The following is a 27,557-nucleotide window of genomic DNA, read 5'->3' as shown; positions in this document are numbered from 1 at the left end:
TAAAGATAGGAGTCAATAATATTATCATATCTAAACTCTGACATTAAGTTATTTTGCTATAGGTTTTAATATTCCGTTACAAAAAACTAAGTCATTTATGATAAGCTGTCACGTGTAGCGAAGTTATCGCAAATCGTTAACATGTTTTGTTATTAATCGTGAATTTAAAATGCGTTGTTTAGGTCACGTTGCGCAAATTCTTAATTTAAGACATAGACGCTTTTTTTTAATGTCGATTGAATAGAATTCGTAGGAGATATTTAAATATGAAACTGCTTTGGTTCTCACAAACACGTTTATTAATAAACGTGACGAGAATTGAGAGTTCAAACAAGTTAATAGTTGGTACTTAAATACATTGATAATGCATATCTGAGGTCTTATGTTGGAGTGCAGTACATAAACAAAGGGTGCTGTATCTTATCTCGACGACTGATAAGCACTGGAACATTAATGTTCCAACAGACAACAATATGCCTGTACATATCTTTCAAACCTTTGTTGACCCGGAGTTCTTAACAATTATTTACACTAAAGCGTAAATTATATTACGCGTAGAGTAAATTACGCCCTTAATGGGCAAATTTAGTTAACGTTAAATTGAGTTTGCATCCCAAATGAAAATACCGCGAGCGTAAAACTACGAGCCATTCAGTTCCAGCTAAATTATTATTTATTCGACTGTCTAAATTTATGTAACATAGACTGAGTTCATTATATTGATCTAGTTTTTGATTGATACAATACGCCTCGCATGATGAAGTGCACCGAAAGCGAACACTGGCACAATTTCAAAATCCAGTTCCGATATCCGTTTCACTTTCAAATGTAGAAACAGCGTCTACATTACATGATTGAACAATTCATTGCAAGAAGCCCTTTAAATAAATCTATATGAGATTAGATATAACTTAATCTGTTAACTTTGGGCTGCAGTTTTGGCACACATTCACTGTTGCGTCACGACGAATCAAGCGCAGGCCACGGCGCGTAACACTTTTACCATAAGCGACCTCGTCTACCCACTTTGAGTCGTTTTACATAATTGCCCGTAAAGAACGTATCTTACGCAACATCAAAACATCGTTATTCTAGTCTTGTTTGAGAGGGTCACTGTTTAATGCTCTACTTTAAAAATAAATTTTTAAATGTGAGGTAAACTAGATTAAAATCTGTGATATAAGCGATTGTTTTAGTATAGAGAATGGCTATATCCTTGACCTTGGGGTTTATTTTTTTTGCTTATCGCTAATTATATTTAACAACTTCTTTATGTCTATTAGAGGTGCGTGCTATTTACTTGATGTAACTATTATGCTTTACTTTAGATTTTTATACAGAATGATTCCTCACTAAATGGTACCTTAGGTGATAGTTATAGATCGAAACGATTGTCTGTATAGCGATCTTTTAGTCGTCTTTGGTATGTTAAAAGCAGGACGTATGCGGTAATGCTTGAAGTGCAACAATAACATAACCGCAATCCAAGTAGAGCGACAAGCTCTCAGCCGAAACGGTTTAACTTTCTTTTCTCGTTTCGTAACACAGCCTTACAGCTTATCGTTTCACAAGCTTAGATTTTCAATAAGAGTACGATACTTAACGCACCATTTCTCATTTCACGCTGCCCAGAAGCGATTAAATTGAAAATTATTTTTATTTTCTCGGTATTTCATTACAAACTTCATATTACATTGATCTTAAAAAGCAAAATGACTCCCTGAATTGTAGCTGTTCCCATCTACAAACCAAAGAATCGAAGTCTGTCTATACTAGTGAGACTTAGCAACTAAGTAGTACTTATTTAGTTGACCTAAAGGTTTGATTCTCGTGTAATAAATAAACCTAAGAACTATATTGTTAAGACCTTATCGATGTAGTAGTCCCTAGTAGGTCAAACATTAAAATGAGATGAGCGCAATAGTTGCAGCGAAGCGTCATTTCGTACGTTGCGCACGATTGCAGTTTGCATAAGCATTGCACAAACTACTATTACAGCGATTATAATCCGCGCGTGCACTGATATCTTATGTGCCAAGAGGAAGAGAACTTTCGAAGTCACTTTCGAGTATTGTTTCATTGTCAGCTCTTTCCTATGTAATTTTCCTTCCTGATTTGCCGTTTAGTATAATCATACCTATTACACTAAACATTGAGTAATGCGGTTTCAGATTACAAGACGAAAACTTACAACATTAAATAGATATTGTAATGTGAAGGCATTAAAGTGTATTTAGTGACAATACACGAGCTGAAGTTTAAGAAAAGTCAAATGGTATAAGACAATAATTTGAATGCGGGATACTATTGAGGCGAAACAACAGTAAATATCTATAAATACATAGTATAAAGAATTCCTTACCTCCATCTTTGCTTACTACATATTGTATTAAATTATGTATTGCTATATATAAAACAGGTTTCACATTTTGGAATTCCGTATGTAAATGGGGTGTCACCCCAAAACCACTGCGCAATGACACCTGTAAAACGACCTCCAATGTGTCGTCCACATTGTGTGTGTAAAATTATTTATGGATCCGGGTTTCATTAAAAGTCATTACGATGCTAATTTAATCTGTTACAAAATAAACTCACCCTAGCGTGCCCTCGTTGACTCATAAGTGGTTCGAAATATAAAGACAATTTTAATTACTTAATGAATAATTTGAATTGCTCATTGGAACACATTTGTTTTAAGTAGATACATATATGTAAGACAAAATATGTTTGGCGAAATTGTTTCTAGGCTAGCAGCTCCACAAAATAAATATAAGAAGTATCTTAACCAGTTTTGTTTATGCACATTAAATTATATTTTAAGGTATATAATCTGTATAAATAAGTCGTGTAGTAAACATACATAAATATGTATATTCACTATCTGATGTAGTAATAACTAAAGAATTGTTTGTTTCTAGTCGTGTAAATAAATGCCAATTAATAGAACGCAATTGCATTTATCGCTTGTTTATTACAATGGATAAATACGGTACCTAACTACGAGTTGTAAGTACTTGTTTGCCTTAACGTCACGTACAAGAATATCTATTCATTTTTAAAAAGGTAAAAGAAATAAATACATATTCATAATTTGGGGAGCTTATCTGGCTCATTTAACCGATACTATTTCTTTATAATCCATCGAGACTTCAGTCCCAATACATAAACATTTAGAAAGAAAAGTTTATTTATGTACTAAGCGTTACTAATACATCTCGTGATTACGTATACCTTTTACGGAATTCGTGGAAGAGTTACAGGTATGAAGTAAGTGTTATAGGTGAGCAGTGAGCACGTTTCAGTGATAGTAAGTGATCTTCGTTTATAGTTTGTGTGTCAATAATGAAAGTGGCACGATGGTAGGTCAGTGCCGCGTTGCATAATCTATGTCACGATGATCATACCACCATTTTTGGAACTGATCGATCACGTACTTCCTATAGATCGCGGTATCAAAACATTACCATTTTGAGACAGTTCTTGAGTGGAAACTTCCTTGACTGTTATAGTGCTTGGATTCGGCGATTACGTGTTTTATAATGTCTAAGCAATAAGACTACAGAGCAGTTCATGTATTCAAAAACCTTTTCTATGTAAGCGCATGTAGACGGTTCAGAATTATTTAAATATACAAAACGTGCATGTCAAGTGTGCAAAGGAGCATAGCTCAAAGGTCAGGTTTCTCTCGGGTGACGGAAGTCATGCTGACATCCAGTCGACGAACTTTTAAGGTTGTCAAAATTTCCTGGTTTATTGAACACGGCTTTCCGTTCGCTAAAACTCGATAAGCGTGGAAAAGGGCTAAAGTATTTTGTTACATTTGGAGTGATTTTACGAATTTTAAACTGATCGTATAAATTTAATTAGGTTGAGTTTGTTGAATCATTTAATGCCGTTGAACTTTACAAGGTCTCCTTTGTACTTCCTCCTTGGCAGACCATGACTGTTCCTAGATAAATATTATTTCTCTTTGTTCTTGTAATGCGTATTTGTGACTTTCTTGTTTTATTTACCAGCTTGTCGTAGTAATATTTTACTATACAGTTCAGCCGTTTTAATAACAGATCAGCACTTCTAGGTCGGGTTTTTAATTTGCTGCGAAATGTGTAGCAAAAGTAACGGACACGGGCCCAATTAGTCGTCTTTTGTTATTTTTATAGTGACACAATTACACATACCGAATTTCCCACTACCTTAAGGTTGTGTAACGTTATATTAGAATGTTTATGTACGTAATCTTATATTACACGTTATTATTACCGAGGTTATCTAAGCAACAACGCAACTGGATACACGTAATGTGGATGTAATGTATTAATATGACTAATTATAAATCTGCCAATCAATAAAGCGTCTATTTCGATCAACGGTTAATTCAAATAACCCATTATCAATTTTACCAATACAAGTAAGTATGTTTGGAATTTCAGTATGCGACAGATCTCACAGTTCCATGAGCATGCTGAAAGCCTTAAATCGGTTTTCAAAATGCCACAGAGTAAATTTTCTGTTTAAAAGTTAAAGTAGGGAACTTAAAGATAATTTGTTCATAAATATATCCTGTCTTAGGTCAACTAATAACGGTGACAAGATTTCATGACTTCCAGTTAAGCAATATTAAAGGGTTTTATATGTTGAGCCATCGCTGTTACTACGGCTACTATATCTATTAAGTTTCATAAGGTTTGCTTCAAAACAATCACGCACTATTGCGTATACTATTATAGATCGATAGCGCAATATTATCAAATCGCATGCATCGTGCTTGGCTGCGCACGAGTGGATTCGTACCTACGAACTCAAGGGCCCATGAAATGCAGTAAAGCATGCACGTGAATTATTATACTAGTTAATATCTTTGATGGTATAGAACCGCAGCAAATTAAAGCAATTTGATAGACGATGATCAGCTGAAATAGTTGTGGACAGCAAACAATCGAATGTAATAGAGGCGACAGAAACAGATAATGTAATACTTAATAGTTAAATGCATTTACCGCCACGTTTTAAGCTGTATTCGTTTAAATGCGCAGTTATTGTAATACATAATTAATTATATATATTTCGTATCTACAATTTTGATAAGGTTTGTTATTTGTTGTTTTATCAAAAGCATCATTAGTCTTATTTTTTTGCTTGTTTTATTCATATTGCGATAATGATGTATAGTTTTATGTTGAATTTAAAATGTTATGAGTATTGGCTATGAGAGGAAACGGTCAGTTGGTTACAATAAATATTTTATTGAATGAATTTTATTAATTCAAGCAATTATCTAATTATAATACTCCTACCCCAACAGTACACATATAATGTACAAAAATGTATCGTTAATTCTATGATAGGATCTTAGTTATGTACCCTATTGGTCATTGGGTGAGGAGTCAGTACCATGACAAGTGGGGTAAGCAGAGACACGCATCAGTACCTCGAACTTAATGTATTCTTTTTTCAATCTGCTCTTAAAATAAACTACGATACATGTTCTTATATTTTACCTCATGATTGCAGTTGCTATTAATAGTCTTATATTATTTATATGTGTTGGAGGAAAATGATTGTCCATAGGACGTCTGAGCCTCGTTTGCTGCATAATGTACGTCTGTAAGACTTCAGCATAGGTTTTTAAGAAATGATACAGATTTAATAAAATGTGTGGATTATATTTTTGTATGTATGAAAAATCATAAGCATGTCTAAATTCGTAAACATATGGCGAATATCCAAACCAGGAAAAGAAACACGCAGTTTAAAAAATACCACGCTGTTGGAATAGGAAATCCTGAAAGAAATTAAAAATACGTATTATCAATAAAAATATGGTCGTGACGCAAGTCGATAACTTATCCGAAACTAGTCCGTAAGTTCAAAAGCTATCTCGCTGACCCAGGCTGATACTGTTTCCTCGATATTTAACTCAGTTTGTTCAACCTGTTGTTTTATTTACAAGCTCCCCCGGCTTTGCACATTCAAGGTAAATCTAATTGTGTTTTGTACGTCAAGGCACCTTATAGCTTTCGTCGTTTTATAAAGCTTCGAGGCTTAGTTTCGGCCCCATAATCCTTATTGCATGTTGGTTTTTAAATACAACTTATGACTAGCTTTTCAAAAGGAGATTTCAATCTCAAAATTCGGTAAACAGACATTGCTTTACAATAGCAGTTACGACAAATAATTAAAGGGACAGTTTAAAAAAACTTTTGTCTCAATAACATCAGTAAAGTCTAAAAATAATCGTGCAAGAGTCACGTCCGGTTCTCAATGTCTTTCTATGAATTACAGACGCTGAGCACATGTTTGCTTAATTTGCACTTTATTATACACACAACGACTACGTTTTATATAACACATATATTAACCATACTAAATCTATACATAGTTATATAACAATCATTTTAAAACATTAAATATTTTAGCTAAGTACAATAAATAAGGTGCCTTTGTGATTTACGCCAAATTGTATATTTTGTTGTGTATGTGTGACTTATTGATTTATAAAAAAAACTTAATACAAATAACAACCTGTCGTATCGTAGAAATCACTCAGAAAGTATTAACAATAATACAACTACTTACAATTTCTACACAACAAACTGAACCGTTGAAAGTGAATCTCATCGTAATAGTGTGTTCTTTAGTAAATAATAATATATTCTGTAGCGTGGTGCTGTCAGCGTAGGTGGAACTGGAACCTCTCAACAAAGGGTCATTTATATTCGTTGCTATATTTTCTGTTCAGTCATATCAACACCAAAACATTACAAAATAGCAGGCTCGACAATATTGCCATAAATAATTTGATTTAGCACAAGGCGAAAAATTTCGCGCCGAATTTTACTTTGATAATAATTCTTTGTTTAAATTCCTTTAATGAAACATTCAGGTGTATTTAATATCCATTCTGTTTCCATCCTAACCTATGTATTTTAAGTAGCCTTCAACGTTTTTGTATTAATGTTATCTGAGGTTTGGTGCTCAAGATCTCACATTTATGAAGGCATTTTAAATTAAGCTTTTTATTTACAAAGACGTACTATTGCTTTAATCTTTTTAATTTTCACATACTTACTTAAAATAACAGCTAAATATTTGGTGTCGTTAATGGATCCTTGATGATACATATTGAATATGGTGTTTTATCGTAATTTGTGCTAATTCGCACTGGAAAAATATTTGAGCGGATGTGGCACATCTGTTGCCTTGGAGACAAAGTAATTAGCGATCTCTGAGAACGAACGTTCGCATAATGTCTCCCACACTTTCAATAGGGTTGGCCCTTCGTTAAAAGCTCGAAGTATATAGCTTCTAATTTGATGTGAAATGTCAATATGATATACATACAATGATGACATCCCAATTGAAGCCACCCCAACAAACAACAAAATATACTTTTAATTGAACAATTGAAGACGCTTAGCTACAATTCTTGCTACAACGGAATGTTGAACAAACTGCTATTTCATACATTTTCAACATAATTTTAACATTATCGTTGATTACATTATATCTACAGCAGAAAGATAAAGAAAATATAGTTTTGATTCAAAATAATTAATATGTCATATCTTGTTTATTTCCTATTGTGATACTTCTAGGGGTCTAGCACGGAGGTGAGCAAATTCGCCCAAAACCTGACTAATCGTATAAAAACTTTGTGATATTTCATGTTCATTTCCACGTTATGAAACCAAATTGTCTTATATTTTTCTCGTCTATGTAATAAATACGCGTTGTGTAATCGTATTGACGTAAAACACTTATAACGATCTTAGTACTTATTGCACGTTGGTATTACCTAATACCACAGCTGGGTTATACCTACTGCATGTAATATATAATTCAATAATGAGAAGACCTTACCACCCTACCTAAGTACGCAAAAATTTACATATGTTCGAAATTTGAACTTAAAACAAAAAAATCTAAAGTTTTTATTTTAGATAAATAATATGAACCAACTATAAATTGTTAATCAAAAATTATAAGTATCATAACCGAAAAGCTTTCGTACAAATCAAATAATGAATTGATTTGTTCTTAAAAAAAAACACATTACAAAGCAATATTTACAAAATAAAATATTGATAATTTATTTGGAATTTCCTAATTCAACGGTGGTAACTACTAAATTTTAAGTCAGTAAAAAATATGTTATAAATAATTAAGTGTATAATTCATAAGAAGCCTCATTATCGGCCTATCTGTATGTATTATGAAGGAGATAATTATTAAAGCGAATATATGAAATAGGTGAAGCGTTTGTTGATGGGCCCATTCGCCTCGCTCGAAGGTCAAGCCGCTCGCTCAAGTCGCTTGACGACTACGTCACATTATCCAACTATAGTTCACAGCCCAAGCTATTTTTACTAAAATTACTCTGTACAATAGTGCCACAGACCCTTAAATTATTACTATTGTCGTTTTAAAAATACTTTTTAGGGCGACGCCTTTTATATACATAATCTAAAAAACCCAGACGCCATCAATATCAAACTAATATAACAAGCACAATGCCGCCATTTCTTAGAATCTAGATTTACAAAATGTTTTTTTTAGTTCAATACATAAATTAATTTAGTTTAATAAGATTTTTTGTAGTGAATTAATTACATATGAATATCAGGTTTGCCCTCGATCGGTTCTTAATGTATTATTCCGTATAAATTAGTATAATTTTAAGTTAAAATTAAATGTTTCGTCACGGAGGTGTGGCAACAGAGAGGGTCATTAGATCTTTAATTGTTATATTAATTGTGTTTTTACAAACAATATCTTAGTTGATTGATAATAATATTTCAAATATACAGCAGGCTTTCATTATTTATCCGAAGTGATTTATAAATTATGAAATTTTTTCATTTCGAAATGCATACGAAATTGTACTGTCATTATTGGTACGTGAGGCAATTTACAAGGGTAAAATTCTTTGTTTTTTTTTTGCACAACAGACAAAGTATGCTATAGATGTCCTTTTAAAACGGGTCTGAGTTTCTTCAGAATATAGTTTTCTGTTTGTATTTATTATCTTTGGACTATAAGTAAATTTCGATTGTTGCGAATCCGTCGTGCACCTCTTGTTTGACGTTTCTGCCAAACAAACTAACAAATGTGCAATTGCTGGCTGGGTAATATTAAAGCGTGGGCACGTCCGCGGCCTGGTCAATGTTGCTAATCCAGTATTTCAGTGTAGTTGTGAAAACAACGTTGCACAACGCGTTACCTCAATGCAATACTTGCAATCCCCTCTACCTTCGATTTCCCTCATTATGACATACAGCGTCAAAATCTAATTGTGACCGACAGACCTACATTTCTTAATGCTTTCAGGAATTGTGAATCTTTATATCACTAGAAATATTGTTACGGGTCGAGATTAGAATATCGTCCGTTTGACGGACGTATGTTATTGTAGTCGTGGAATTATTACTGATACCTATAAAGATGGTTACATGAAATGTTTTCGGTTACCTTACTTAAGACAATCTGTGATCATAAGCCGAAACCAAGGTTTTGAAAACAATGCATAAAAGACGCAATCGTATTACTGCCAACGTATTTTAACATTTACTAAACCTAGTATTGTTATTCGTTGATTCTGTAGTTGTTTCTATCAGTGCTTCTCGGCTGATTTTATACAGAGGTAGCGGCTATTATTATTGGCTTGGGATAGGCCTTCCGACGTAATTATGCGCATGGTTCATATCAAGCATTGTTTCACAAAAGCACGTGGCACAGCCGACAGTGGCACAGCCGACGGCAAGGCCGCCTATCGACCTTCGGATTTAAGTTTCCGGGATGTACGCAATGAAATCTTAAAAACCGCATTACTTTGATGTCGTTAGCTAACGAGTCCCATTTCGTTCAGTTATACGTATTACACATTAAGTAACTATTTTATCGTATTGGCCAAACGCCTATGCGGCGCCGCGTAGATCAACCGACGCGCAATCACAAAAGATCAGCCTATGTCTGCTTAATTAGAATGTTGGATTAGCCTTATACGTTTGTCAAGATTCGATTCAGACATGAATTACATCTGTATGGAAGCTATGCAGCTCGCGTGACAATGCAATGTGATTGCAACATCGTGCGCAAGAGTTGCTGTCGCGTGCATCACGCCTCAACTGTACCGTAGATCCGTAAATATGTCTCTATTCGTAAATTATGAACTGGATGGATCATAATCATAAATGTATGGAACACATGGATTGGCCGAATGAAGAAGATACAAAGATCTATAATTTACTAATTTTGTTAGTAACTTGGTCTTATGCTAACGTTTCGTTTTTGTGAGGCACGTACCATCAGCGAATTTGGGCCCATAAATAGGTTATGCATCTAATTATGTGGTTAAAACTTTTCTAAGTTTTAGCTCTTTGAGTATAACAAACCTTTTACATGAAATGTCAACAAAAAGGAAAAAATTACTCGGTCAATAAATACTACAGATATATTTGATTGGTTCCATAGAATCACCGCGTGGTTTTCACAATGTCATATTGATCACTGCACAGCGGGCCTGTTGTTGAAATATTATAAGCCATTGATATTCGAGACCGTCCTCTATCAATAATATTAAAGTTATGTTAAAATTAATGCTCTTAATGTTTCTCGATCAATTCAATATTTTTTCGTTTACACGTCCCTTATCAGGCCGCGTATGAAAAATTTGGTTTCACTAATATGAATATCTCAAGTACGAAGAGGTAGTTTATTAATGTACCTAAATAAGTATGGATAGTGGATATATTACAAATTTTATTGGTAATGCATACATACATTCTACAGTTCAATCGCTAATTTTAATTCGTCGTTTCTAACACTTGCGGCCTTGATGTCTAGTTTGCTTACATAATTAACCTGTGCTGCAATAGCGAATTAGCATATCCCTAATGAAACGATTATTTACATAAAGCCGAACAAATATAATACCGGCTCATAGAAGGTAACCCTTGTCGTAGACAAAACCATGACAGCCTTAAACTACAATGGAGCGACTATCAAGAGTTTTCAAATCCAAATGAATCGATCAAGGCCAAACCGTCGTAGTGCATTTTTGTACAAATTTTATTTTGCTTTCCTGTCAGAAGTCTTTATTGCTCTAATTTGAAATTGTCTTGTCAAAGATTTCTTTGCTATGTATGGTACAACGATGATCATAAGACTGTGAGTCATTATTGAGGCTAAAGAATATTGTATTTATTCGGAGCGGAAATGGTAATTGAAATCGCTGACAGGGGCTTATGAAAGTCATTGTCACAATTACTGCACAATTTCTATTTTAAAGTTTAATCGACTGTTTATAACAATTTGCTTTACTATCTTAGATTTACGTGATTTTTTAAAATACGTTTGATAATTATAAACTTACGTTTTGATCGTTACTGCAGTTTTCAGACTGCTATTTTATTCGACAATAGTATATTTACAGTACCTACTTGTTATTCTATATGTGATCAATGTAAACAGTAGATACGCTCGCTGAATTAATGTCCCCAATTCAATTGAAGTGTTTCATTAGCACAAGTGGCCGCGATTGCTTCGTTGATCAAGCGCAGAGTTCGACTTCAACCGTCACTAACAGTCATTTAAAACTATAGTCTACTGGCCGGTGTCTATGGCTTTTTGTGCGTGGAATTAGGATAAAAATAGCGTTTGATTGTGATCTTTGGGTGGTTTAGTCTTTTGTTGTGGCTTTTTCTCCGATTTATTCAAGTAAACAAACTATAATCGGCTTACGTTAAATGTAATTTGTATATATCATGAAACATAAATAATAGTTATCATTAAATCCAAAAATGCTGACGGAAGTAAATAATGTAGTCCTTTTAATTCTAATTTTGATTCAAACCATACAAGAATTTATATAAAGAACTAAACATATATATTTTTATACGTTAAAACATTTAAAAAGCATTTACTGGTGATAAATAACACTGTTTTTACTTTACGAAGCAAACCTCATCATATTTAATTAGTGTTCGCTCGGTTGCATTGCACGTCGTATGCGCTGAGGTCGTGACACCCGTCTTGCAGTGTCGTAATGGCTATATAGCAAGGCATATATTGAATATTCAATATTGTCCTAGCATTGCTTAGACTCTGGTATACACAAGTATCTGTTAACGCGATGTTGTTTTCCAGCCTTCTTTATGACCTAAGTAATAAGCAGAAGTAATAATGTATAGCTAGTAAATCTAAGTTGTAAATTTTATTAACATATTCTTGTTTCATAACATACTTACTTTATATTATGAAGAAAAAACTAAAAGATATCTTTCCCCATATTTATATACTTTTAAAATCATATTTGTATGTGACTATTCGTTGCGTTACCAAACCGGTACAATTACTTAAATAATGGCATCGGGCAGTTGAATAGCTGGAAAGGTATCTTTTCCTGGAATATTTGTCATTATTTAAATATTAATTTGTATCTGTACTTAAATTTAATATAGAAATATTAAAGCATTTCCTAATGTATATACAGTATATAATCGTAATGTTACAATACCGAACATTAATAACATTAAATTCTTATTTTTAAATCTCATTGCTATATTTTAATTCGAAATATACGGCACTGAGTGTTTTCCGCGTGCTTGTTCTTTACCTTAATTCTGTTTACGTTATTTAGTAAAATGCAATATTACAAAAGTGCATTGGAACTGATTGACGTAGGTAATTGGCTCTTAAATGAATATTAGCGTAATCCAATACTAGGAAAAGAAATACTTAATAAACAGTTTATATTCAACATCACTGCTATAAATCTTTCTTGCAATTAACCTTATAATTTCAATTGTCTTTTGATCACATAATATAGAAACTAGTTTGTATTATTAGTATTAGTTATTTATCCATTTGTTGTTACTTGTAATAGTTTATTTCCTACTAATACGATACTAAAAACTCCAGCCGCTACGGGCTATAGGATTTTTATTAATACGGGGCTAGCAAATTCGGTTTCTATAAATCCTAACTCTTGTAATATTAAATTTTTGTTGATGATTAGGCATAAACCGAACCACTTAATGTTAATAAATGTTGTTGGCCCTTGAATAAATCTTAATTCATAGCTTGTTATGATGAATTATACGCGTTTTACTCTGTTAAGTATTTTATTTAGCTTACTTAATGATCTGCTTTGTTCTGGGTAAATTAATTGCTTGGTCATGTTCCGGCCAAGGCGATCAGTTTTACTTTCTTAGGAAGTTATCGCTTTCGTTATAGACCGGTTGACGTTACTACTTGCTTGGATTGAATTGAGATTTTTGTTAGTACTAACATTAAATGTATAAAAAGATACCCCAAAAATATTTTTACTTGAATCGTATTTTGTTATTTGTTATACATACAATATTTTGTTATACATACAATCGGCTACAAAACTCACTGCCTTAGTATTTGTATTCGGTCGTTAATTAATTGGATTGGATATATGTTATTATTAATCTGTCATATAGCATGACATTAGACATACTAGTGTACTTATATGGACAAATAGAAGATCATTTCTTTATATTTCTATACAAATAAATCCAAGTTTTCATGTTTTCTCAAAGAATTACGAGGGCGCTTGTTACATGATCGTGTTATTAATTTTATGTTTTAATAAATGTGCGGTATTTTCCTTGTTAACGATATAACTAATAACACAGAATAAACCAGTTATTTTTTCCTAGAATGTAAATTTCTGTGTAGATAAATACGTTATAAATTACTCTTATATTAATTAATGTTTTCTTTATTTTCAGGTGAGGCCCGATTTTTATGATGGCTGTTTTACTGTAAGTTGTAATAAGTGATCTGAAAATGTCCACTACACATAGATTATTAAGACATTGAAAACCAATTTGGGAGCACAAATGTTTTATTGATAAAGAAATTTAAGTTTTTATTGAAATAAGTTTGGCGTCTTGTCGCAGTTTAATATAAATTCGTTACGCGTAATAAAGACGTGTTACCAAATAAAAATAGCCGAAAGCTATGATAACCTTGTAGGTAACATTGGCCTTGCAATGTCGATGCACTTGCAAACAGTGTTTGCTTGTCTGACTAGGTGTTTATGTTTCAAGTATTTAACATGCGTCATGCTTACATGCCCCTATCTACGTTGACAGTCTAAACAAATGCACTTTGAAAAGCCTCGGATTTCTTTGTCGCTTTTTATAAGAAAATCCTTTCCTTTATTTTATACACTATGTTAATCTTTATCGATTCAACCACTGGCGAAAGTTTGGAATTCCAACCGTAATGCATGTCATATTTTTGTCATTTCATAAATTAAAATGCAATGTACAAAACAAAGATGATTTTCTCTTAATCGAAGAAGATCTTTTTACGTATAGATTTTCAAGACATCTTTGTTTTAATACAGGCCAGGACAGTACAGTAAAGAAAATACACAGATGTGAAACTCTCTTAGTATTTTTAATTACCTAAGTTTGGCATACAGCCAGCACTTGTTAACTGATATACTATGGATTGGTAGAGTCTATTAGTGCATTTCGTTTAATGTCATTATAAACTCATTTACGCTCTATACATGTATTGCACCACTGCGGTTTTAAAGAGTTTTGATAACTTTCTAAGCCAAATTTACTAACACAATAGGAATTGAAAATGATTTTTCATTGTTTATATCCATGAGTCACATTTGGGGAAAGTGTGTGATGTAAGAATAAAATTTGCGAGGACAAAGGAATTGTATGATTGACGCAAGGGCCCTAATGATCGACAGTCGACACTAATGACTGTTATTCATACTTTATCATTTAGTCTCGGATTAGATACCTCTAGTATTACAGCATTATAACTTAAATGCCGTAACAAGAAATTTATTTAATATTAGTGTCTGACAAATAGCAATTAGGTGTTACTAAAATTAATACAATTAGGGTCTGTTTCACAATGTCCGGTTCCAAATAAGCTATTTATTACTTATTGGTAGGATAAACAATATTTTTGCGTTTCACGACTGTCAGATAGCGCTATTTGTCATGAAATGCGGAGTATTTTATTCGGAATTTATAGTTAACTTAGTAGTCGCGTTCTTGAGATTATTATACTTATGTTCCAAAAATATTGTACTGAAAAGAATCCAATATGTAACTAATGTTCAGTATTGTTGGGTTTTGATTCTACGGCTGGAATAGTCTAGAAAGTCATTTAGATATAGGAAATTACGTAGACACATATTTTCAGTCAGTAGAAAAAAAAACGATTTCTTTCATTACACGTTGGTTCGTTATATTCTGCAAATCGCCACGACTTGCATCTATAAATAAGGAGGTGCTAAAAGCGGCCCAGGTTACTTCCTCTGCTTTGAACGAAGGGTAAACATGCATGACCCTTTGTTGACATTTGCTTTACGGCCACCACGCTCTGGTTTATGGCGCTGTAAACTTGAAAAAACGCCAAGTCGAAGAATCCGTGTAAAAATATATGTGATATTTTACATAAATCAAAGAACAGTGGTAGTCGATGTAGGAAAATTGCTGGCTATAAAAAGTTAAATTTATCCTGTTTCTGTAAGATCCGAATTGTATATGGGGTGTGTATTCGAAGACATGATGTATTCTAATGCGGAGTAAAATAGTTTTAGAAGCCACAAAAGCTTATGTCTTATGTAAGATGCAGTAGACAGTCATATTATGCAGCTAACGTTATACCTAGGGAATCCAGTGACATGAATAGGATATTTTGATCTTTAGCTCGTCTTCAATAGGCACAGTTAACAAGGGAGACTGTCGCCGCGGCCTTCGATATCACAACGGTTAACAGGCTATCATTGTTTATGTCAACGAACTAAGCACGGCCGTTTTAACGATTCTCGAAACATCGTCTACGTGATATCCTGTAGACGGCAAATATCTCAATGTATTGTTTCGAATAATAACCAGAAATTATTCTAAATGTATTCAAATAAATGGTATTTTTACCATAGCCAGCGCGTTGCATTGCAATCAGTGTACTGCCCATCGACATGCGTGACCGGTCTTCTTGCGTCCGGTTACTCATCTAACGCACGAAGCAACGCATATACAATTTAGTCATATTTATCTATTTAATTACATTTTCTAACCACTTCTGACGTAAAAAAGTAGTAGAGAGATTACTTACTCATTATTATAAGTCTTTATCGTAATGTATAAACTGAAACTGAACATTAAGACCGTTATGATTTTTAAAGATTTTACTTTAAATACACTTTTTGTTGCTTTGGAAGAATTTAAAGACGCGGGAAGCTCCCGGTCTGGTTTTGGTGGAATTATAATTGTCCCTTGTTCACTCGATTATTTTAAATGATCTAGATAAATGATAATAATTACAGACATGTGTAATTTGAATAGGCGACATTTGTTCTCCATTACGAATAAATTAGTTTTATAGACCACATACATAGTAATTAGGATTAAGACTTAAATTTAACTTCAGCTTCCTCATCCGAAGCTGTGCAAGTGTTCATTCTAATTACGTTTTTCTATATCTAATCTTTGCGGGAGACGTGTGATGTCACTATAAATGAAATGCATAATAAATTAAGTAATAAAAGTTTGTATTAATATTGATATAAAAGTTTGTATGGTTTATATATTATATTTGTTGTAAGTAGGTATTTAGGGTTTAAACTTTTTTTTTTCGATTAAAAGTAAATCAACCATATCATATGTACTCTTCATCCAGGTATTGGTTATGAGGCAACCTTTGAAATTCGAAGCGAGCCACTCAAACAAGCGCTTGCAGTATACACATACTGCTAACAGGACCAGTTCTTAATGCGTCATATAACAGACATCAGTCGCTTATAACACTCTGACACAGACTGATTCATAGTTCTTTGTTTTTGTTTCAAAACATCCAAGACTCAAAGTGCTATATCAATATTAATTACGCGTATTACAATATTATATGCATCGTAAAGTTTAACAATAGATATACAGACAATGTGTGGACTGAGGTAGCCTCTAACTGCCCTTATATGCAAATGTAGACGTTTTCGTCTTAATTCAACCGTTATGAGTATTACTTAAGTAGAATGAGAAGTCATTTATCTCGACTGTATTATATATTTAAAGTATTCCATATTGAGTTATAACTAAGACCAGTGATAGCCTAATGGTGTGTCACTGAACTCGGAGTTGGTGCATTCAAATCCCGGCTTTGTTCCAATTAATTTTTCTAATCCTTAATTTAAGCCATAATAGACTCCCTATAACTTCGTTGTAGATAAAACCTGATAACGGTTTTTTTATCAATTTGAACTAGTGTTTAAAAATTATAACAACTCAAAGTGACTTAATTTTGACAGTCACTCACCCACTGACTGACCGATCATCTTCACTATAAGACTTCTAGCAGACTTTGAATTGGGTTGTCCGTAGGAGCTAAGTCTCAACTCTGATTCTTGATCTGACCTCGTTTTCTTTATTAGACCCAAAGACCTGTACTAACACTTTACTTGAACTATAATAAATTGCTCTTTGTCTATTATTCCTTGCCTAAAAATTTAAGATCAAACATGAAAACTAAGTATGTAATGCCAATCTCATGCTATAATGAATATTTTCTGTAATTTTATCCTGGTTATAATTATTAGCCCTATTACTAAGAGTAAGTATACACTTGGCACAAGTTGTGTATACTTCAGAACAGTGAATTGCCCCTTTGTGTTTTTGTTCGTATGTTAAACAAATGGATGAGGCGTTGAAAGGTTAATATTGCGATTATTGGAGGCTGTTTGCCGTGCCGAGGGGACACTTGCTGCTATTTTCGCGCAATCATCCAATAAACGTGGTTCAAATCGAATCAAGACCCTCGTCTTGAGTCTGGAGAAATGGAGTGCTGGTACATTTTTTGTTTGTTTTACTAACCATGTATATATAGCAATTATTCCTTCAAGATTGTATATAAACTATTAATCATATTGCACAATTATTCAGTACGTAATCTATAGTCTAGACGCATTGATTAGTGAAAAATAATTGCATTTATTAGTGCTTTATATCGTTAAAAGTTCATTTAAATATAGAACGCATTTGATTAAAACCAATTAGCGTTCAATTAAGCAATGTGCTTCTCGTTTGTTATATCAATTGTCACGGGACGAGATCAAGCAATGTATTATGTTGCAGGAAATCAGACACATGCGTCTAATAATGTAACAGTCGTTAACATTAACTGTATATATGGTAAATTATCAAGTAAAAGGCATATATATAAATAACAAATACGAGAACATACTAGACATGGTATTAATGTATTAGACCGATATGCCTTAAACCATAAAACTAGCGTTTCTGAATGTCTTTCAAGGGAAACGACACTACTTTACATTTAAAAAGGTATCTAAACCGATAACTTTAATTGTTCGAAAATTTGCTCTTTGTTGCAAATCTGGGTTAGGTTTAAATCTTCAGAGATTTGAATTGTTAAAATACTTATTAACATGCTGAAAACCAGTAACCTGGTTTTAGTTCTTTGTGTGATGCCGTTGCCCTCTAGGTTATCTGACAGAATATATTTAGGTATCTGCGCAAATATTCGCGAGGTGTAAATTTTGCTGATTGCACGTGTAAATACTCTGTCATGGTTATTTTAGCCATAGGTCAGTGACCAAGGAAATTACTTTCCGTATTCGTAATATTACTTTATTTGACGAATGCAGTGATGATCCTACACGATTCTACTTATATCTGTTGCACCATCCACATAGATTTCTTCCGACTTCCTGTTGCAATTAATTCCGTAAACCTATGTACTTGAGACCGACTCATAGGCTTATTTATTTTAGTTAAAATAAATACTTTAAGTATTTATAAATACTCATGCAAATTTACGTCCAAGGTCATTACAGCACGTGTTAATTTAAATTCGAGTCAGTAATATACTAAAAGAGGAAACTTAGTTTTTGGTTATGTTCAACTTATTTGAGATCATTGTGTTTGTGGGGTTAATATTAGTGACAGTAGTTTTATACTATACGCTTTTGAACGTCTAAGTACAACGTGTAAGTGCATCTTCAACTACTATGATACGTCTCTTTGGCAGTCGAACTAATTTCGTTAACTATTGTGTTAAGACTCTAACATACGCCGATGACTTTGAGGATTTGACCTCTACTACAAACAATAATTTACTAACGCCATCTAGTCTAACAAAATAGTGAATAGTCTAACAAAACTACGTGAATACGAAACCAATTATTAGCTAAATATAAAAATTTATAAATAAATATTGGTCTAGAAAAAATGGTGGCTGCCAATTATTTAACTAGTACATACATGATTTTTTTACATGTTTAATTCGTTCTGAGGTTAAAACTTGTCATACATGACATACCGTCATTGAGCTCGTTGTAATCAGCTCAGCGAGACGATACTTGAAATGTGACTAAATGAACCTGATGATGGACTCCGAAGGTGGGTACTGGGTCTCGAGGATGGCAAGCAGTAAACATACCGTCATTGAGCTCGTTGTAATCAGCTCAGCGAAACGATACTAGAAATGTGACTATATGAACCTGATGATGGACTCCGAAGGTGAGTAGTGGATCTCGAGGATGGTAAGCAGCAGACATACCGTCATTGAGCTCGTTGTAATCAGCTCAGCGAAACGATACTAGAAATGTGACTATATGAACCTGATGATGGACTCCGAAGGTGAGTAGTGGATCTCGAGGATGGTAAGCAGCAGACATACCGTCATTGAGCTCGTTGTAATCAGCTCAGCGAGACGATACTAGAAATGTGACTATATGAACTTATTAATATTTAATATTAAATAAATATTAGGTAATTTACTATAATACCACTATATTTCTTTGAGTTTATTGAAAAAATAATCAATTTCAACGATTCGTCTTCCAGTTGAAATTTTAAATATTTTTCTTGGTTCTGAAACCTACGAGTGCAGCATGTTATATCTAAGCCCGAAAATGAAATCAGAGTCAATCAGACCCAGTACCCACCTTCGGAGTCCACCATCAGGTTCATATAACACATTTCTAGTATCGTCTCGCTGAGCTGATTACAACGAGCTCAATGACGGCATGTCTACTGCTTACCATCCTCGAGATCCGGTCCCCACCTTCGGAGACCATTATCAGGTTCATATAGTCAAATTTCTTGTATCGTCTCGCTGAGCTGATTACAACGAGTTCAATGACGGTATGTCTACTGTTTACCATCCTCGAGATCCGGTCCCCACCTTCGGAGACCATTATCAGGTTCATATAGTAAAATTTCTTGTATCGTCTCGCTGAGCTGATTACAACGAGCTCAATGACGGTATGTCTACTGTTTACCATCCTCGAGACTCAGTATCCACCTTCGGAGTCCATCATCAGGTTCATATAGTCACATTTCTAGTATCGTTTCGCTAAGCTGATTACAACGAGCTCAATGACGGTATGTCTACTGCTTACCATCCTCGAGATCCAGTACCCACCTTCGGAGTTCATCATCAGGTTCATATAGTCACATTTCTAGTATCGTTTCGCTAAGCTGATTACAACGAGCTCAATGACGGTATGTCTACTGCTTACCATCCTCGAGATCCAGTACCCACCTTCGGAGTTCATCATCAGGTTCATATAGTCACATTTCTAGTATCGTCTTGCTGAGCTGATTACAACGAGCTCAATGACGGTATGTCTACTGCTTACCATCCTCGAGATCCAGTACCCACCTTCGGAGTTCATCATCAGGTTCATATAGTCACATTTCTAGTATCGTCTTGCTGAGCTGATTACAACGAGCTCAATGACGGCATGTCTACTGCTTACCATCCTCGAGATCCGGTCCCCACCTTCGGAGACCATTATCAGGTTCATATAGTCAAATTTCTTGTATCGTCTCGCTGAGCTGATTACAACGAGTTCAATGACGGTATGTCTACTGTTTACCATCCTCGAGATCCGGTCCCCACCTTCGGAGACCATTATCAGGTTCATATAGTAAAATTTCTTGTATCGTCTCGCTGAGCTGATTACAACGAGCTCAATGACGGTATGTCTACTGTTTACCATCCTCGAGACTCAGTATCCACCATCGGAGTCCATCATCAGGTTCATATAGTCACATTTCTAGTATCGTTTCGCTAAGCTGATTACAACGAGCTCAATGACGGTATGTCTACTGCTTACCATCCTCGAGATCCAGTACCCACCTTCGGAGTTCATCATCAGGTTCATATAGTCACATTTCTAGTATCGTTTCGCTAAGCTGATTACAACGAGCTCAATGACGGTATGTCTACTGCTTACCATCCTCGAGATCCAGTACCCACCTTCGGAGTTCATCATCAGGTTCATATAGTCACATTTCTAGTATCGTCTTGCTAAGCTGATTACAACGAGCTCAATGACGGTATGTCTACTGCTTACCATCCTCGAGATCCAGTACCCACCTTCGGAGTTCATCATCAGGTTCATATAGTCACATTTCTAGTATCGTCTTGCTGAGCTGATTACAACGAGCTCAATGACGGTATGTCTACTGCTTACCATCCTCGAGATCCAGTACCCACCTTCGGAGTTCATCATCAGGTTCATATAGTCACATTTCTAGTATCGTTTCGCTAAGCTGATTACAACGAGCTCAATGACGGTATGTCTACTGCTTACCATCCTCGAGATCCAGTACCCACCTTCGGAGTTCATCATCAGGTTCATATAGTCACATTTCTAGTATCGTTTCGCTAAGCTGATTACAACGAGCTCAATGACGGTATGTCTACTGCTTACCATCCTCGAGATCCAGTACCCACCTTCGGAGTTCATCATCAGGTTCATATAGTCACATTTCTAGTATCGTTTCGCTAAGCTGATTACAACGAGCTCAATGACGGTATGTCTACTGCTTACCATCCTCGAGATCCAGTACCCACCTTCGGAGTTCATCATCAGGTTCATATAGTCACATTTCTAGTATCGTCTTGCTGAGCTGATTACAACGAGCTCAATGACGGTATGTCTACTGCTTACCATCCTCGAGATCCAGTACCCACCTTCGGAGTTCATCATCAGGTTCATATAGTCACATTTCTAGTATCGTTTCGCTAAGCTGATTACAACGAGCTCAATGACGGTATGTCTACTGCTTACCATCCTCGAGATCCAGTACCCACCTTCGGAGTTCATCATCAGGTTCATATAGTCACATTTCTAGTATCGTCTTGCTGAGCTGATTACAACGAGCTCAATGACGGCATGTCTACTGCTTACCATCCTCGAGATCCGGTCCCCACCTTCGGAGACCATTATCAGGTTCATATAGTCAAATTTCTTGTATCGTCTCGCTGAGCTGATTACAACGAGCTCAATGACGGTATGTCTACTGTTTACCATCCTCGAGACTCAGTATCCACCTTCGGAGTCCATCATCAGGTTCATATAGTCACATTTCTAGTATCGTCTTGCTGAGCTGATTACAACGAGCTCAATGACGGCATGTCTACTGCTTACCATCCTCGAGATCCGGTCCCCACCTTCGGAGACCATTATCAGGTTCATATAGTCAAATTTCTTGTATCGTCTCGCTGAGCTGATTACAACGAGCTCAATGACGGTATGTCTACTGTTTACCATCCTCGAGACTCAGTATCCACCTTCGGAGTCCATCATCAGGTTCATATAGTCACATTTCTAGTATCGTTTCGCTAAGCTGATTCCAACGAGCTCAATGATGGTATGTCTAATGCTTATCATCCTCGAGACTCTGTACCCACCTTCGGAGTCCATCATCAGGTTCATATAGTCACATTTCTAGTATCGTCTCGCTGAGCTGATTACAACGAGCTCAATGACGGTATGTTTACTGCTTGCCATCCTCGAGACCCAGTACCCACCTTCGGAGTCCATCATCAGGTTCATTTAGTCACATTTCAAGTATCGTCTCGCTGAGCTGATTACAACGAGCTCAATGACGGTATGTCTACTGCGTACCATCCTCGAGATCCAGTACCCACTTTCAGATTCCATCAGGTATCAGGTTCAGCAACTTATTTTACTTGGTTGTACAAGTTGCACTTGAAACTTGACAACTCTAAATTTGAGTTTTGTTTGGGTAGGTACTTATATACATATACTTATAACATACAATAATTTCCGAAGTTCATGTCCTCGCCTCACTTGATATTTCTTTTTATATTTTGGCATTTCTAAAAAAGTCCGCGGGTAAAAACTAAAATACGCAAATATTTAATTATAATTGGCTTCGACACACAATCGTAGTCCTCCCGTCGCAAAGCGTTGAGGTGGACTGAAGACAAGCCGCATGCAGGGCTCGCGGGTGTGAAATTGCGGAGGGAAGCCCATTGCGCTTGAGTTTATTTACCTTTTATTACTTTCCATGCCCAGGAAACGAATTAATACAAATTTTTTTTTATCAAAATAATAATATATGCTATATCTAATAATACGTGTAAGATTAAAATAAATCGCATAAACCGTTTTGGAGCGAATTTGTAATTTATGTCTAATCTACGGTTCGATGGTAAATTTTTTTTTGGGAATTTGGTATTGCTTTTATCTTTTTTGATTTTATCAATCGATACAGTAGGCTTCAACCCACAATATATATTTTTTTCAAATGCATATGAACGACAGTTCTTCCAACAATTTAATTTAAACTAGGGCTAGTTGACCGATTTGAGCACTGTTCAAGCCTTAAGCAGATTGTCCAGATGAGATGGCACCAGTGAAATTTATATTATAATTGTAAATATGTAATTAACTAAATCAACGATGCAAGTAAACAACCATTTGATTTGAGATTACATTTGTCGATATAACATCACCTTTATGACAAGAGAGTCATTGCCCTTTTTTATCTATAGTTTATTTTCATTCTACGAATATACAAGGTTAAACTCATGTAAAAAAACGCTTCAATGAATTATAATATGTAAAAGGATAATCGCACTTATAGTCTTAATAACGTTCATAAATACTTGCTATAATTCTATAAATTTGCGTGTAATAATGACATAGCACGTCAGACGCGTAATTTTTTGATAGAATTCAGATATAAAGTAACCAACATCAATCTTCATCATCGTTGAAGCTTGTATTGTACAATGAACTCTTGTCGGTGGTTTGTGCAACACGCTGTTAAGTACGAACAAACAAGCACGTCCACTCTGTCGACGCTAATTAACACGACACACGACCATAGCCCATGCTACAAAAAAAACGCATTTCTTGGAAATGTTACTTACCGACGATACCGAAACACAAGTATTGGGCACCAAATGTGAACACTTCCCAAGCTGATACTAACTTCCTGTTGATATTGTTTGAACACGCGACTTTATACTTAATTCTCACTTTGCCCTGTTAGTATCAGTTTAGGTATATTCCTCTAGGTTTTATGTCGTTTTGTCAATTTTTTATGATTTCAATTATAAAAATATAAACCAAAAAAACTTTTTAATTTGCAATATAAGATACAGAATATAAGATTCCACGTCATTAAATTTGAATGGGCATCCCTATTCATCGGCAAAGAAGACAGTGGGTGTAGGCCGAGAGAAAAAGCCGGCGTAACAAACTCTCGGTACTCTTTTAAAAATTGACAACCTTAGTGACAACACAGTAAATTCGAAACCGACAGTGATTACAATTTTCCCTAGAGCATGGTTCGCAACGTCCGATGGAAAGCGTTTAGCCAATGTTCCGCTCTGATAAACATTTAATTACACTTTAGTCAACGTTTTCCTTCGACACCTGGTGACCGTAACTTTAACCTTTGTGCTTTTAATGTGCACGTTTTACAAAAAACACTAAGCATTGTATCGTTAAAATAAACCGGTGACTTACAACTATAACTCAATTTTTTTGATAATATATGATGGCCAATGTAGTCAATCATATTCTAATTTAAACATAATGCAGTCTTTGCTGTATACTAGGCATCAAAACTGAAGTGTTTTCATGTTTACGACTCCCGGACGGAGCATAAGCGAATGGAATATACAATGTGTTATTCACATCGATTGAGGCCGCATACGAGATGCGAAGTATCATGTATTAATGTATAATCCGAGCGAAGTTGTTATAAGAAGGTACTTTATCGTTAATAGCAACCAGTAAACAAAAAAACGCAACAAAATGACCCCTGACGTTAACTAATTACTGTCCCTCACCAACCCAAGGAAATAACTGTGATTTTTAGTGAATAATGCCTATTGACAAGAAAGACGAGAATCTGAAACAGAACATTTGTGCCTATGCGCCTCGCAAGCATTGTTATGGTGATAGCCAAGTTCGACGATCCTAAGAAACAAAAGACATTTGCATTTTTAAAACACCACTAGAATAAGAAACAGCTATTTATAGAAACCATTTTGAAACAAATAAATAATTCACAACAGGAGACCGGACGTGTAAAATCTGGTTGTAGCCATTAAAATTCGGTTCACCCCGGGGTTGTAATGTGCCAGTTAGGTTTTGTTAATTGGAAATATTAACTATTTTGAGGTAACCCGAATAGCAGGTAGATGAAATCAATGCTTAGGGATTTTTTTTGTTCGCTAGCAGGTATCGGGACCCTTCGTAGATTGTATAGGTTTTTTTGGCGAAAATCTTTAGAAATTTTTTATTTTATTTAAGTTGTAGAAATTTAATTGTATATATGCTTTAGTATTTTTTCACCAGTATCTTTATTTTAAATAAACAATGAAAGACTTGGTAATTGCTGTATTCATAAATACCATGAAGGCTTCATTTAATATTATTAATGTTATATTTTTGTTACATATTCGTAATAGTCATTACCTAATAATATTAAAGTACTCGTATACAGTAAAAATAATAATAGAAAAATAAAGTGTAATTTACTAAACCTAATGTTTCTCGTTTCAGAACCAGTCTCGACCAGTGCAGACAATGAACAGCGCGCTGGGGCCCGTTGGTGCTACAACTGTCACCAGCAGCGTTAGCTGGGAACAACATCCAGCTCTCGCGCGGGCTGCATCTGTTCCAGCTCAAAGAACCCTCGTCGGCATTCTGAACAGTCTTGGCCACCGCCGCCTGGAGCGTACTACTAGTGACCCAGCTCCACCGCCTCCAGCCACCAGCAGATACAAGACGGAACTGTGCCGACCCTTCGAGGAAGCCGGTGTGTGCAAATATGGAGACAAATGTCAATTCGCGCATGGGATCCGTGAGCTCCGCAATCTTCAACGCCACCCTAAATACAAGACCGAGCTGTGCCGTACCTTCCACTCTGTAGGATTCTGTCCTTATGGTCCACGATGCCACTTCGTCCATAACGCTGACGAGGCAAGACCCCGGGAATCATCATCATCTGGTGGATCTGTAGCGTCGCTGTCTTCTGGGGGCTCGCTTGCGTCTTACATGAGTGACGGATCTCGCTCTCCCAGATCACCTCATTCACCGCTGGCACCGCAGTCTCCGTTGACTCCTCAGTCACCGCCAGCTATATCTCCGCCAGCATCGGCGTTTGCGTTCCGCCGTGCCCAGTCCCCGGAACCCGAGGAAGAGCGACTCCCCGTATTCAACCGCTTGTCGTCGGCATTCGGAGATCTTGTGATCGCCTAGATGCGATCAACTAGTCCTAAGTTAACGAATCGAGCGTAGCGTAAATCGTCCGTCACCTAAGTGCCTCCTCGACGTCTTCCAGCGGCCGAGCCGTCCCGCTCGTCGCGCTTTTGCCCGCACACCCGCTCAACGAATGATCTCCAGTCTACTGATGTCCTAAGTACATTGCCTTGTAAAAATTGTATTGTAAAGATAAAGTGTTCACTGGCGTCTCGAATGTTTGCGGTGTGAATATAGTCGTATGTACATCATTTAAGTTATCGGCACGCACTTGTAAATGGCACCTTATAATTTTAGAATATTTATTTAGTAGCTCGCGGATGTCTTCCCGATGCGATCCTCCGCCGAGCGGTGGTCTCTGTAAAGTTAGTTTATAGTTACATTATTATTTATTTCGTAAACTGCCTATCCGCGCTCGGTACCGTACCGCGAGAAGGCGCTCGTGATCTATTTTTAAGGATTAAGATAATAATTTATTATTTATTTCGAGTCTCTTTAACTATAATTATTATTCATAGTGATTCCGCACCGCATTCGGACGGGGCATGCGTCGACGGGACGTGGCTCGTTTCGTGTCGATCTCCTCCACTTTTGGTACATCAATCTAATTGTTTTGCCTAAAATATGCACAAGTGGATCTGACTGACAAGACTTGAAACTTGACGGGTTTATTTTTTTGAAAAAAAAAATACTCCAAATGTAAGAACTACGAGTTCGCGGGTACAACCTTCGCAGAATTATCCTGAATTACGAACCAACAACAGCCGCTAGCTATATCAATCATCTGACTCCGTAAGGAATATCGAAGCTATCACGCAGCGCGCCTCCAGCCATTCGCCTGTGACTTGTCTTTTTTGCGTCGAGCGAGGGCGCGCAGCAAACACAAACCAGTTTTAGAGTTTTGGTGCTTTTTTTCCACCGTATAGCTCCTCTCGCTCGATGCTATCGTACCCGGACGCAAATAAAAATCTGAGAATGAACCCGTCAA

At 35.6% G+C, this 27,557-nt stretch overlaps 1 protein-coding gene across 1 annotated transcript in view; it reads left to right on the top strand.

Moving 5' to 3' along the window:
• Positions 1 to 27,246, top strand: part of LOC110996930 (protein TIS11) — a 32,492-nt gene extending 5,246 nt beyond the window's left edge. The window contains exon 2 of the mRNA XM_022264834.2: positions 25,871 to 27,246. Within this exon, the coding sequence (XP_022120526.2) occupies positions 25,871 to 26,569 (699 nt within the window). The 3' untranslated portion in view covers positions 26,570 to 27,246. The remainder of the gene's footprint in view (positions 1 to 25,870) is intronic.
• Positions 27,247 to 27,557: the final 311 nt, after the last annotated feature.

This window comes from Pieris rapae, chromosome 6 (assembly GCF_905147795.1).
Source record: "Pieris rapae chromosome 6, ilPieRapa1.1, whole genome shotgun sequence".
Classification (NCBI taxonomy): domain Eukaryota; kingdom Metazoa; phylum Arthropoda; class Insecta; order Lepidoptera; family Pieridae; genus Pieris; species Pieris rapae.
This window is presented reverse-complemented; position numbering and strand designations above follow the sequence as displayed.